Source organism: Convolutriloba macropyga, chromosome 6, assembly GCF_964194025.1.
Source record: "Convolutriloba macropyga chromosome 6, txConMacr16.3, whole genome shotgun sequence".
NCBI classification, from domain to species: domain Eukaryota; kingdom Metazoa; phylum Xenacoelomorpha; order Acoela; family Convolutidae; genus Convolutriloba; species Convolutriloba macropyga.
Window position 1 is genome coordinate 28,690,100 of NC_134473.1, and position 15,399 is coordinate 28,705,498.

The 15,399-nt window shown below is 32.1% G+C and overlaps 1 protein-coding gene across 1 annotated transcript in view; it reads right to left on the reverse strand.

The window, feature by feature from the left end:
• LOC142340914 (chondroitin sulfate N-acetylgalactosaminyltransferase 1-like) overlaps nt 1–14,745 on the reverse strand; it is a 53,417-nt gene extending 38,672 nt beyond the window's left edge. The window contains exons 1-4 of the mRNA XM_075391692.1: nt 14,517–14,745; nt 13,932–14,067; nt 13,426–13,582; nt 6,642–6,834 (exon numbers count right to left, since the gene is read on the reverse strand). Coding sequence (XP_075247807.1) covers nt 6,642–6,834; nt 13,426–13,582; nt 13,932–14,067; nt 14,517–14,606 — 576 coding nt within the window. The 5' untranslated portion in view covers nt 14,607–14,745. The remainder of the gene's footprint in view (nt 1–6,641; nt 6,835–13,425; nt 13,583–13,931; nt 14,068–14,516) is intronic.
• Between the last annotated feature and the right edge of the window lie 654 nt (nt 14,746–15,399).

Consider the following 15,399-nt stretch of genomic DNA (forward strand, 5'->3'; position numbering starts at 1 on the left):
ATTAATATGATTATGAGTTGCATAAATACTTACAAGATAACTAGCTAACATACATACTATATTAAATGGATGATTGAGATCATAATTGCTTTTATCAATCAAACCATAACCCATTGTCATATTCTTACCATTTTTTAATTTAATTTTTGCTTTATCTATATTCATTATATCTATACCATTAAAATTATTATCATTATTATTACCACCATGTTTTTGAAAGTAAGAATAACCAAATCCTACCATAGTAACCATACCAGCAATAGCATAATAGCCACTATGTATCTCACTAAGTACATTTTTTATATTTGTATATATTTTATATAAATTAATTGATTTATGTATTCCCTTAAACTCTAAATATTCTTCAAAATAGAACATTAACTCTTTTGGTTTAATATGTGTTGGTTCTATCATTCTATCTGTTAAATAACTACTTAGTATATTATATTCCTTTTCCTTAAACTCTGTATAATCAACATACTTCTCAATATCAAGATCACCTATCCTAGAATCATATACAACATTTTTATCTTTATCTAATACAATATAATAGTCACTAATAGTATTATAAATTATTACACCATAGTTATAATGTTTAAATCTATATAGATTAGAATCAATTTTAAACTTCTCTTGTACTCTTTCAAAGAATTGTTGTGAACTAATTAAAGTAATATATATAGCTGGGGTATTATCTCTTGCTTTTGTATTTAAATCTGTTACAGTATGACCTACACATATTATATTAATATTGTGATGTCTACCTTTAGAATACAATGAGTCTATAGCTGGTAATCTAATGTTTTCTCCCATATCATCAAATATAATAAGACTATTAGCAAAACTATCTAAATTATCTAATAATTTTAAATCATCAACACCATATACATTATATCCTTTCCACTCACTAAAATCAATACAGAATACATTAACTGTCTCATACAAACCACAATAATCTTTTATGAAAGTTGTTTTACCAGAATTAGACGGACCATAAATAATAAAGTTATGTTTTTTAGTTTCAAATGGTTCTGGTACAATATTCCTATATCCTTTGAATCTCTTCCTTAAATCAGAATATTTATCATAATTCCAATAAACAATTACAATAATAAAAACCAATACAATAAATAACGGGAACGCAAGTAACATTTTAAATAGGACTAAACTTTGATTTGGGAACCAGCTTCGCTGATCTGGGAACCAGCTTCGCTGATCTGGGAACCAGCTTCATGGATATTATATTTCTTTGCATGTTCTTTAAATCTTTCTTTAGTGTGACCAAATCTATATCTATTGAGATATAAGCATATCCTACAAGTGTAATGTTTGAATCTATAGTGAGAGATATGCTTATTTACTTTACACTTATGATATGTTAGATATTGATCTGGATCATTATAATGCTTACTCATATGATTATGTCTTTCTCTGTATGTTATAATTTCATCACATACAAAACATGATAAAGGTTTACTTTGGCATTCATCACAACTCCAACACCAAGCTTTATTTTTACATTTATCGCATTCGGTACTAATCATTTTTATAGTATTGAAAAGGTATATTATAAAATAAATAAAATGGAATTTCCAAATGGATTAAAAAGATGTTTAGCTTGTAGAAAACAATGTTATAGTATGGGTGAATTCATTAATCATGTAAAAAACCCAAATCATAATAAATTATTTATTCCATTCTATTCCAAGTATGTGGATAAACCTAAGAAAGTAATAGACTTTATAGAATACAATAAAAATGTTTTAGCTAAAGCTGAAACGCTAGAAGAATCTGCTTTGGGTTTAAACAATAGCCCTGACCCCATGGTAAAAATAATGGCTGAGATGATGATATATAATATATTAACTACTAAACCAGCGGATGTATTACATGAAATTACATGTATTACATGAACTATAATAAAAGAGTGAAAAGGACTAAGTCCATTCACAGATCATTATATAGTGTAATTGTAGAAGGAATTAACTTTCTATCATCCTTAAGGGATAGTTCTAGAATTTGTTAATGATTAGATTTTGTTCTTTTCATGCTCTAGATCTAGAGTGGTTGTAGTAGTAGTAGAAGTTTATTTACTAGTCACATTGTACCAATCATTTTATATTTTAAATATTTACCTATAAAAAGTAGTAATGGTTTCACTCTTATCTAATTAGTTTTAATTTGTGTTTAGATTTATGTTTATGTTTATATTTATTTATATTTATATTATATTTGCATATAGTTTTACATATAGTTTTACATATAGATTTATAAATTATTATATTATTAGGTATTTAAACCATATGGTTTAGTTTTTACACCATCAACAATTCTTTTATCATCAAATGGTGATAATGCAAGCTTTTTCTCATTTACAATATTTATATCATGTTTAATAGATCTTAGTCTAAATTGTTCAACATATTTGCTTTCATTGTTAAACAATGCATTATAATAATCATCTCTGTTTAGTTGATGTTTTTGAGAAGATTTAGTTACACCTTTTGCTTTAAGAGTTTGTTCTTTTGTTGTTTCAAAATAGTATACTTTTGGTGCTAAAAATATAGCTTCTGTTATGTATTCGTTTTTTAACTCATCTTTCATTTGTCCTAATTTACTTCCTATGTATTCTTTCATTTTGTTTGGGTCATCTTTTAGATGTATATGTAAGCAAGCTATCTGTGTCCTTGTAACATAAGCTGAAATTATTATTATATATTGGTTTCAATAAATTATAAACAAATTCATAAATCTTAAGTTTACTAAGCTCTAATATTACAAATCCTATATAATTAAATTTATCTTGTTTAACAACACTTCTATAATTGTGTACTGCTGCGAGATTTTTACTAAATATTGATGTTGATTTATATGTTGGTTTACCTGCTAGTTGTTTGTATCTACCTAATTTATTTACAATTTCTACATCTTGTCTATTTCTTACATTTTCTAAAGTTTTACCATAGAATGAGTTACTCATTAATTTATAAAACATTTCACCAAATTTATCATTATTAGCTTTTGCTTCATCTCTTTTCTTTACATTATACTCTATATATGGTTTTAACCATTTACTTTTCTCGTATTTGATTTTATTGAGAATTGTTTTATCTTCTAACTTAACACCATTGTTTAAATACCAATCAAGCATTCTTCCTTCTATAACATAGTTATTTTTATTGTGTAATGTAAACATTAATTTCTCTAATGGTTTGTATTTATTGGGTTTGTTTACTTCTTGATAATTAGTAAATTCTTCAGTATATGGTATTGAATTTTCTGGAAAATAAGGGAAGACTTCTGTTTTCTGTTTTAGGTCATTGTTATATTTAATATTTAATTCATATATTATACCAAAGTCCTCATCTTTAGTTATTTCGTATAGTAGGTCATTACATTTAATAAATTCACCTATAGGTAGATCTTCAACCATACATGATGGATATAATGAGTTAAAATCATAATATAATAGATAATCTTGTGCTTGATATGCTTCATTTTCTTTAGTTAATGAGCTATAGACTGAGTTGTGTAATAATGTGCATAATTTATTTATTTCGTGATGTTCTGGTTGTGTATATCTATTCCATGATTTAACATATCTATCACCAAGTATTGTAGCAATACCTCCTCTTATTCCTTTTTCAATCATGAGTAATATATCATATGTATCTTTTTGGTAATGTTTTATTCTTTGTTCTGTAAACTTTGAACCACATATCCATGATAAACCTGGTGATGAATATCTATAGAATGGATCTATTTTATATTCATTTATACATTTATCTCTAAATTTGTCAAATACATCTGACAGTAATTTTACATCTTGTTTTAGATACATAATCGTATAATCTGCAAAAGTTTTACAATTATTGTTAAATACTTCTTTTGCTTTAATATAATCTTCATCTGATATTCCCTCTTGTTTTAGTTTGGAATAGAATGTTTCTAGTGGAGGAAACTCAGTTGTTTTCGTTTTATCGTCCCATTTTTCATCAACCCAATCATAAGGGTAAACTCCTTTTCTTTGGTTTCCACCTAATGTTTTTGCTACTACATCTAAACTTAGTGGTATAAAAAATCTAAATGCATCTAATATTCTAATACATCCTATATCTAAAGAAAAGAACTCTTCTTCTGTTTTAGCTAACGCTTTCATCTTCAACTTTGTTATAGCTAATTCTTTAATGAAAAGATGTATGTCATTTTGAGATCCATTATAAAAGTATAGTGGAACAAAATTAGGTTTCTTAGAATTTAAATTACATATATTATGAGCATATCCTCTAAATTTGCCATTAAAGTGGTCATTATCTCTTACTATGTCTTCACTTAATTTTTTATTACAATAGAGACAATTAGTAGGTTCTCCAGTAACTGATTCTTCATCCATTATAATGTTTTCTTTCAGTAGTTTTTTAAATTTATCTTCATATTTTATTATAGTGTTTGCTAAATGTTCACCACAATCTTTACCCATATAAGTAACTTCATGTTCTTCCATTAGATCGGGATAACTTCATTTAATTACAAGATTATAACAAAATGGTTTTTGAGTGTTTGATTCAGTGTTAAAACTTTCAATATCACAATACATTGTAAAGGGAACTCTGTTTTTGAAACACCATTTATCGAATTGATGGTAATCATTATGCGAATAGATAATTTTTGTTGCTTTATGTTCTTCACATATTAATTTATGATTTTCTAATATTTGTTCTGATGAGTAGCTTGTTAGACAATTTAAACATGGATATGACATTCTATTTGAATTTCTAATAATGGTGGATATATTAGTACATAATACATAGTGATTTTTAAATAATAAAAGATTACACCCCTTATAATTATTATGAGATTTAAATATTATTCCTTTAATTCTTTTATCTTCATCTATTTCAAATATATTAAAATCTACATTATTCAATTTATATAATTTTTTTATATTATTATAGTTATATGGAAAACCAAGGATGGAATAATAATTGAATTGAGATTATCTACATATTTAGATATTCTTTGTTTATCCTTTGCTACTGGAAACTTATATGCTAATATACACCAAATTATACACATATCATCATCAGTATTCTTAACATTAATAATATATGGTGATTTAAAAGGTAATTCAATTATAATCCACCAGTTGAATTATAATACGAAATATGTAATGATCGAGATATTCTTCTTTGAATCATCCAACCAGATTCTCTTAATTCTGCCTTTTAAAAATTTTTCTATTTCATTCAAATGAGATATATAAATACCTGCTGTATAAACTTGTGGAATAGTAGTAAGTCCTATAATAAACTTTGTTTCTCCTTTTTCATATTCTATTTCTTTGGATAAATATATTTTATTGGATTGTGAATAATAGAAATTATGTTATTAAGAATATCTTCAAAGTTATCTTTATATCCATCATCTTTATTAAGAATTGATTTTATTTGTATAACTGAATTATTAAAACAAGTAGTAATATCATTGGGTAGTGTCTTGATATATTCATATAATTTATTCACCATATCTTGATTTTGATGTTTTTCCACTTTATCTTTATGCATTTTAGTTGAGTAATGTTTTTGAAGTGATTTATTAGTTTTAAACTCTCTGTTACAAGTTTCACAAAATATATCCGTCATTTTTATTGGGAAAATTTTTAAAAAAATAATTTTTTTCATTTTAAAAAATAAAATAAATGTTGGTTCCCCAATTTGAGAAATTTTTCTAAATTAATTCAAAATCCTATATTTTTGGCCGATATTTTAAAATTAGTTAAAATTCAATATTTTGCGATATTTTAAATTTCCTCAAAAAAATTTTTAAATTTTTCGAATTTTAAAAAATAATGAATAAATAAAAAAATAAAGATAAATGCAAAATAAAAATAAAATAGTGAAAAGTAAAAAAAATTGTGGGCAAGAAATACTCGAAATAAAAATGAGCAATTATAAAAAATGGAAAACCATATAATCCAATTTAAAAATGAAGCCATACCAGCGAAAAAAAGCAAAAAATATAAATTACTCAAATTGAACTATTCAATCAATTTTAAAAATATAGTAAATAAATAACAATAGAGATTATTGCGAAATAAAAAATAAAAAGAGTGAAAAAGTGAAAATCACGAGCATAAAATACTCGAAATAAAAAAATTAGCACTTATAAAAATAAAAAACCACATAAATCATTTTTAAAATGTGGATACACCAGTGAAAAAAGTAAAAATATAAATTTCTCAAAAAATAAACTATTCAATCTATTTTTAAAATATAGTAAATAAATAAAAATAGAGATAATTGCAAAATAAAAATAAAAAGAGTGAAAAAGAGTGAAATGAAGAGCATAAAATACTCGAAATAAAAAAATGAGCTATTTCAATCAAATTTTAAACCATATAAATTAATTTGAAAATGGGGCCATACAAGCGAAAAAAGCAAAAAATATAAATTACTCAAAATTGAACTATTCGATCGATTTTTAAAGGTATAGAGTAATTGTAAAATGTGGTAACAGAGCGAAAAATTGAGCGAATGCGAATTGCGCTGGGTTCCACATTTTACAATTACTGACCAAAGGCTGTAAATTAGATAATGTTTCTAAAATCTTGATTTTAAGCAGAAACTGGAAATCAAACTTACTACATGGAATCTGGAAAACGATTGTCTGGACATAATTGCGCGTGCTTCCGTCAATACTGTCTTATGATCGAACCAGGTTGTTGACATTATCAGCGATAAATCACAGTTCAATCCCAGTAACTGGTTGTAATGTCGTAGAAAGGGGCCAAGTCTGTTCGTTAGATTATGATACGCCACAATGGCAACTATATCTCTAGGATCTTTTCAACAATATTCCTTGAAATAAAAACTAGGATACAACGGTAGATAACGATTTCTAAGTTTGTCAACGATTATTTTGCATGTGCGAATTTAACATTGTTTGCAATTGAGCGGAATTGTCAAGAAACAACCGAATACTAACTTACTTCGAAAAAAAACATCAAAAAATCTTGTATTTCCGATCTACATTTTGTTGGTTTCTCAATTTACAATTTTTACAGTTCATTAGGAGATTCATAGATTTGAAAATATAGCTGCAAATTTTTCACCAATATGGGAAACTTTAAACCAATATGGCAAAAAGAAAGTATGCTGCATTAATTAAAACATTGCATAAAAACACAAATGTAATTACAAAGAGATTTAAAGTAGAATGTTTTGAAATAAAATACAATTTTAGGGTTTTGCCGTATTTACAATTTAAAATAAGAAAATAAGTCACTTAAGAATAAGGCCACAGAAAACAATACAACCTTTCTTCATTTTCTTGAATTCATTAAGTTTCCAAAATTCGTCTTGAGAGTACGTTGGCCAATTGATTAGGAAAATAATCAGTATCGGACAAATAAAAAAAGTAAACTTATTTGAATTCATTGCTTGAAAAAGGTTGCAAAAGGGGAAACAATTTAAACAAACAAGGGAAATCCTGTTTTTAGTTTGATTTAGAACTTAACTATATCAAAGGCAAAAAACACGAGCCTATGAACTTTTTTTGAAAAAAGCTCTGAAATTTTATGCTTTACAAATCAATGCTTGATGTCTCGAATTGACAAGAAAATTATTTGAATTGAATCTGTGAGAAAGTTAATAACTTCACCTCATTTACAAGAACAAAAATTTGAAAAAAAATAGAAAAGAAAAATATCTAAAATCCCTTATTGGTTTTTCCCTGAAAGCCGCAATATAGATTTTAACAAACAGCAAAGAATTTGCCGAAAAGAACACCTCTCAAAACCAAGCGAAGTTGGATCTAAACACCCACCCAGAGCTTGAAACGATTTACAAGGAAAAAAACCTACACTCCGCTTTATACCGGTCAAGTTCCGGCTAAGCTGATCTGAATTGCTAACATATATCATTTAGGGCTGTGTTTCTCAACCAAATTCCCCAGAAAATTGGAAAAAAAACTCTTTGCAATAAGCAAGTGCGTTCTGCGGGCTAGCAACAGAGGAGGGAAGAATCACAAACAGCAGCAAGAACGGCTCATGTTAAGATTTGAGCGTTTAAAGAATGGCGACTATGCTGGGCTATGATTCAAAGAAGCCTCAAAGAAACAAGCCAAGAAAAAAATCATGACTCAATGGAATCGCTTGCAGGACGTGGAAAATCTCTCTGCCTACAAATCCAATTTGGGCGTGCAGCAAAAATCTTGTCTTCGGATGGAGTAGCCTGTGATAAAAAGAAAACGCTGAAAGAGTTGATGAACTTGCATCGAGCAGAAGAAGAGCCACCGAGTGAAACGGATGATTACAGTAGTAATGCTTATCAGTTTAACGAAGCGTCTGTGTTTACACAATTGCAATCTTTCTCAAAATTCACAGCAGCCGGTCCATCCAAAATGTACCCTGAGCACCTTCTACATGCCGTAAAGTGCACAGTCCCCGATCAGTCAAAGGAACCTATTTCAAGCATCACAAAACCAGAGAAATTGGCTAGCAGAGGGCAGCTCCCCATTTTCGTTGCTCCAACTTTTTGCTCTGCTTCGCTTACAGCGCTGAAAAAGACAAAAGGTGGTTTACGGCCAATCGCCGTGGGAGAAGTTTTGCGACGCCTCATAGCCAAATGTATTGCGCAAGAGGCCAGTTCTGGGGCTGTTGAACTTCTTTCATCCATACAACTTGGCGTGGCATTTAAATGCGGTGCAGAAAGCAATGTACATGCAACAAAACAAACCTTTCAAAAGTTATTGAACGAAAAAGCTCGCTTAATTCAAATCGCCTTCAAAAATAAAATGTTTTCAATTCCAGTGCGAGAAGCAGTGCGTTAGATGCAGCGCGAAAATTCGTTCCCGCTTTAGCCCCTTTTGCATCTTTTTGCTATTCTCAGCATAGCAAGCTATTTTTTAATGCAATTCATATTCAAAGTCAATCAGGAGTCCAATAAGGAGACCCGTTGGGGACCTTTTTGTTCTGTTTAGCACTTTGGCCTATTATCAAAGAACTCGACAATAAGTTACCAAATCTTATGCAGAATTCTTGGTAAGTTGAAGATGGAATTTTAGCAGGAACGGAAGAGGAGCTCTGTGAACCATTAGAAATTTTATCAACTCATGGTAACAAGTGTGGCCTTGAACTCAGAAGAGACAAGTAGGAGTTGTGGTCCACCACGTGTTTAAAGCTGTTGATAGCAGGATAAACAGAAACAGCCAATCAGGAATCGAAGTCTTGGGCGCAGCAATCGGAACACCCACTTTTTCTGCATCCTGTTTAGAAAAACGGGTTAAAAATCTCGAGAAAGTATCAGGCAATCTAGGCTATTTAGAGGACACTCAGTGCGCTCTTGGAATTTTTTGTAGCTGTCTGGGTGCGCCTAAATTGGTGTTCTCTTTGAGATGCAACACTCCATCTTCTGAGTGTAACAAAATACTTGAAAAATTTGATTATCTCCAACGAACAACTTTTGAAAATACAATGGGTTCTGTAATCAGCAAAAAATCAAGTGACCAAGCATGCCTGCCAATAAGCAAAACAGGAGCTGGGACACGACGTTCTTTGAACCAAATCAAAGCTGCTTATGTTGGCAAAAAACACGAGCCAATGAAATTTTTTTTGAAAAAGCTCTGATATTTTATGCTTTACAAATCAATGCTTGATGTCTCGAGTTGACAAGAAAATTATCTGAATTCAATCTGGGAGAAAGTTAATAACTTCACTTCATTTAAAAGAACAAAAATTTGAAAAAAAAATAAGAAAAAAGAAAAATATCTAAAATCCCTTATTGGTTTTTCCCAGAAAGCCGCAATATAGATTTTAACAAACAGCAAAGAATTTGCCGAAAAGAACACCTCTCAAAACCAAGCGAAGTTGGATCTAAACACCCACCCAGAGCTTGAAACGATTTACAAGGAAAAAAACCTACACTCCGCTTTATACCGGTCAAGTTCCGGCTAAGCTGATCTGAATTGCTAACATATATCATTTAGGGCTGTGTTTCTCAACCAAATTCCCCAGAAAATTGGAAAAAAAACTCTTTGCAATAAGCAAGTGCGTTCTGCGGGCTAGCAACAGAGGAGGGAAGAATCACAAACAGCAGCAAGAACGGCTCATGTTAAGATTTGAGCGTTTAAAGAATGGCGACTATGCTGGGCTATGATTCAAAGAAGCCTCAAAGAAACAAGCCAAGAAAAAAATCATGACTCAATGGAATCGCTTGCAGGACGTGGAAAATCTCTCTGCCTACAAATCCAATTTGGGCGTGCAGCAAAAATCTTGTCTTCGGATGGAGTAGCCTGTGATAAAAAGAAAACGCTGAAAGAGTTGATGAACTTGCATCGAGCAGAAGAAGAGCCACCGAGTGAAACGGATGATTACAGTAGTACTCTTTCATCCATACAACTTGGCGTGGCATTTAAATGCGGTGCAGAAAGCACTGTTCTGTTTAGCACTTTGGCCTATTATCAAAGAACTCGACAATAAGTTACCAAATCTTATGCAGAATTCTTGTTAAGTTGAAGATGGAATTTTAGCGGGAACGGAAGAGGAGCTCTGTGAACCATTAGAAATTTTATCAACTCATGGTAACGAGTTTGGCCTTGAACTCAGAAGAGACAAGTAGGAGTTGCGGTCCACCACGTGTTTTATGCTGTTGATAGCAGGATAAAGAGAAACAGCCAATCAGGAATCGAAATCTTGGGCGCAGCAATCGGAACACCCACTTTTTCTGCATCCTGTTTAGTAAAACGGGTTAAAAATCTCGAGAAAGTATCAGCCAATCTAGGCTATTTAGAGGACACTCATTGCGCTCTTGGAATTTTTCGTAGCTGTCTGGGTTCGCCTAAATTGGTGTTCTCTTTGAGATGCAACACTCCATCTTCTGAGAGTAACAAAATACTTGAAAAATTTGATCTTCTCCAACGAACAACTTTTGAAAATACAATGGGTTCTGTAATCAGCAATAAATCACGGGACCAGGCTTGCCTGCCAATAAGCAAAACAGGAGCTGGGACACGACGTTCTTTGAACCAAATCAAAGCTGCTTATGTTGGTTCCTTATCTCAGTTGGCAGACATAGTAGAACAAATTACTGGAGTGGACTCAACTCACGAAAGTAGTTTCACAGATTTAGTGGACGAGTTTAGCACTTTGGGGATTCCTCATTTGACGCAACAGAAAATTTTTGACGCAACCTTCTTTAAGGTCGAACCTTCAACAGACAAAAAGCTAGACTGTTGTCTCATTCCCTACCTCAATCTGGAGCGTCGTTGACGGCAGCACCCATCCCTGCTCATGGCTTTTACCTTCAACCTAACGAATTCCAAGCAGCTCTAAAATACTGTATAGAATTCCACTCAACGATTCCGAAAGGAGATGTCCATACTGTAAGTCAGCTAATTTGGACATAATTGGAGATCATGCGGTTTTATGTCACGGGCCTGGCGATCTTATCTCTCGCCATGACAGAGTAAGAGACACAAACATGACAGCTTATTCGTGTTGACTAATTTTTCCCCTGTATGTTATGCAAAAACATCTTCTGCTTGAAAACAATTCAAGACCAGGCGACTTGTATTTGCCCAGTTTTATAGCAGGACAACCCGCAGCTTTAGATGTCACCATTAGGTCCCCACTGCAAGTCAGTCTTATCTCAGATGCGTCGAGGACATGTGGCTTTGCTCTAACCCTAGCGAAAGACATAAGATTGCGCATTATTACTTGAAGTGCAGCGATATGGGCATCATACCATTGGCGTTAGAATTTTTCGGCGGACTATCCGAGAAAACGCGGAAAACATTGAAAAGAGTAGCCCTTTTATCTGATAAAAGAGGTTGCCAGCCCTCAGCCCTATCAGTAGCCTTCAATCGTCTCACTCAAGCGGTATCAATAAGTGCCATGAGTGGCTCAGCTACAATGCTGATTGCAAGAAATTCGCGATTATGGGCCAGAAATGATGCGGACTGTTGCATCCATTTACGCCGCTATGCCCAATTAGAGGGTCAAGAAAGTCCTGTTCAAGAACTCACTAACCTCAAGTGATATCGGACTCATTTTATGAAAGGGGAGCCCTTCTTTGTTTAAGTGCCACCCAATGAGTGGGGACTTCAGTTAATTTTACTAGTTTTTGTCCTCAGCCATCAGCAGGAGCTAAAAAATATTCAAATGGATGAATTCAGTTTAATCTCGTTTTCAACGCAGAAAAGTGGAAAATTGGCGTTGTGCAGTAAAGTTGTGTTTAACAATTGTTATCATCGGAGCTTGAAGGATTGATTAAATTTTTTTATGGTCGTTGATCAAAACCAAGGTTAAATTTGTTTAAACTACGCTATAGTTCATTTAGAAAGTGAAAGTCAAAATTTGTCGGAAAACTACGTACATCTACTACGGGTAATTTTAAACAGAGATAGAAGCAACTCTGTTATGTTTTTCAACGTTTTGAAAAAAAGATGGTTTGTATTATAAATCCATTAGAAACATCAGATGAAATTGAATTAATTTTTTTTTCAAAAGTGTTGACGCAAATTGTAAGATAACGACGTTTTATGAACCATTGACGTTTACCTGGTCTTCAAAATAACGGGCAATCATTAGCTAAATGTTTCAATTTTTTAAAAATTTATATGTCGCTGATTATCATTTTTTAAACCCAATATTATCCTGTTTTGATCTTTTTTGGGCTTTCAAGAACCTTCTTTAGACTCAAGGTTACAAATTATGTCTACATTCAGCAAGTACCGTGTAAAAAATAGCAGATGTACCTTAAAGGCAAAAACAGACCACCAAGCTGGGAATCCAGAACAACCTATTTTTATTATTATGAAGTAAACAATGATACGCATCTGACTTAAAGTATTATTTTTTGTTTTGGTAGTTTTAAAGTTTTCAGTTCAACTTAAAGCATTATTAAAGCACTCAAAATTGCTCCCAAAAAATTGGTTCAAGTTTTTGACAGTAGAAACGGAAAATTCTCAGGACAATTTTGTTCTGCGAATTTATTCACATTTCTTAAACTTTGCCAAATTGCGAATGCGATGGAATTTTGTCACTGCTACCTACAAATTAACGTTAAATGCCGATATATGTCACGAAATTTTGTAAATGTTGACCAAAATTTGCCTTCACATTTATTCACAATCCAAGTTTAGGACATAACGTGAATAAATGCGACATTGAAACGTCACGTATGACCACAAAATGCGAAAATTTCTAAAGTATACGATTGATACGCTGTGGTTGCTATGATAACACCCGTGCTGATGCCAAATAATAAATCAGTTCTTGGAAGTCGTAAATATTTCTCCATATCATTACTTAAAACAGATTTATGTCAAATTTACTTTTTAGTCAAGTCTAATTTATGACGGAAAAAAAACTATACATACTGGACTCTCCACTAAAAAAATTGAAATATTGTTTCAAAAGATCCCTACCTCCGATTGCACGACTTTTCTGGAGGACAATGACGAAAGTTCCCATCATTTCTGGAAATGCTACATTCAATAAAATTATTTGTCGTTGCTTTTATTTGCTCCCCCATTGACAATCCTGGGCACGATTCTTGCACCAGATTAGGCAGAAATGACTGGTCTAAATTGGGAACTGTTCCCCAAACACTTTTTTATTGGTATATATGAAATGTGATAGTTGGTCAGATCTCACGTTATCTTTTACAACCCGGAATTCATTCAACCCTGAATATCATTATGAAATTTTATTGTTTTTCAGCATGACCAGATTTCTCATATGGCATCTACTCGACATTTTAGGTTAAAATTCAGAGTATAATTCTGAGCTTAGTCTGAACATATAATGAACTTCATTCCTGCGTATTCTTCAACTCCAAAGCCATTATTATCAAAGCACAAACACGCATTGCTTTCTTCACAAAAACTGATGAAAACATAATTTTGTTAACCGAGGAAACGGAAACAGTTCCCTAAATGATTGTTCTTGTGATATTGCACGTTGAAGCAATGCTCCTGGTGGAGAATGTGATAGAATAGCGAGAAGTCATTTTGAGGCAGTGTCGAACAACCTGTTCTGTCTGGGCTTCCTTCAAAACCCTCAGAAACCTATAAGAAAGTTCACATAATATAAAACCGTACCATATAAAGTTGAGGCTATATCGCCGTGGTTAACTTTAATGAATTCATTAAAATAGAAGAATTTTAAGTATAATTTGCAGTTTTTTGTGAACTTGTTTCAGTCGCCGCATATATCCCTAAACTTTTTGATATCCCGAGACATTTGACAAATAATAATTACAAAACTCTTTCATTTCTGTACTCATTAATGAGCTGACGCATGCAGACGATTTTCAGGCATTATCAGGCTTTAGATCGTTCATGATTAGAGATTATCTAAACTGTGACCAGCCAGTTTGCCGGGTTAAAAAAATGCACTTCCTGCCACCTGTGCGTTTCTCATTGTCTGATCATTGACTCGCATCTCAAACCTGGTGCATGAAACAAATGGGAAAATGGCTCGAGTTCCTTTCAAATAAACACTTAGTTTCACATACCTTGTGTTTGACTAGCAACACCAATACCACCATCAACAACATAACAAGTTTCTTAACTTGACGATGCCATTTTAACAAACAAAGTCTCATTTCAGCTTTCAGAGTGAACAAATGGTGACCAGATTCCAACAAACTAACTAAACTGGATACAAGTTGTTGATCACAATAATGTTTTGTTTGCGCACAAAATGAACCTCAAACTGCATTCAACTCAAAGTTGAACCCAAACTCAGCTGATTCTAATTGCGGTCTAGTGTTTGTGATCATGGCGACACCATTTAATGAATCAGGGCACAAATCGTCTAGACTGAGGTATTGTTTATATCATTTGTCTTTAAGACGTCGACAACAAATGAATTTCAGCTTGCTTGAACAATTCAATGATACGACACAAGATTGATATCAAACTTTGTGTCATGGATGCGTTCACTTTAGGACTCATACCTCCGCATAGCTGTCACCGCATTGCGACAATTCAATTTTCGGCCTCCACATTTTACGTCCATAAAACGGAAGTCGTGTGGATCCTACGAACAACATTTCAAAACCAAAATCTGATTATTCAATTTTTGCTAAGTGGGGTTTATAAAGAAAAACAGCGTAAAAGTTTCTTTCGCAGTTTTTTTAATAGTGAAAAAACAAGGAGGCTCGTCAATGTGCGTTTGCACATGATGTTCCGACCCGAGCTTATCAACATTCATTACTTAATTGTCAGCCAAATGACGATATAACAAAAATAGATATTTGAGTTTAAAACAATCGCTACACAACCTAACCACTAATTGAATTACATAATGCCATGCCTCATTTCAGCGCCAACGAGATCTGCCATTAAAGAGACTACGAGAAAAAAAAGCAAAAACAAAAATTTCACGGCAAAAAC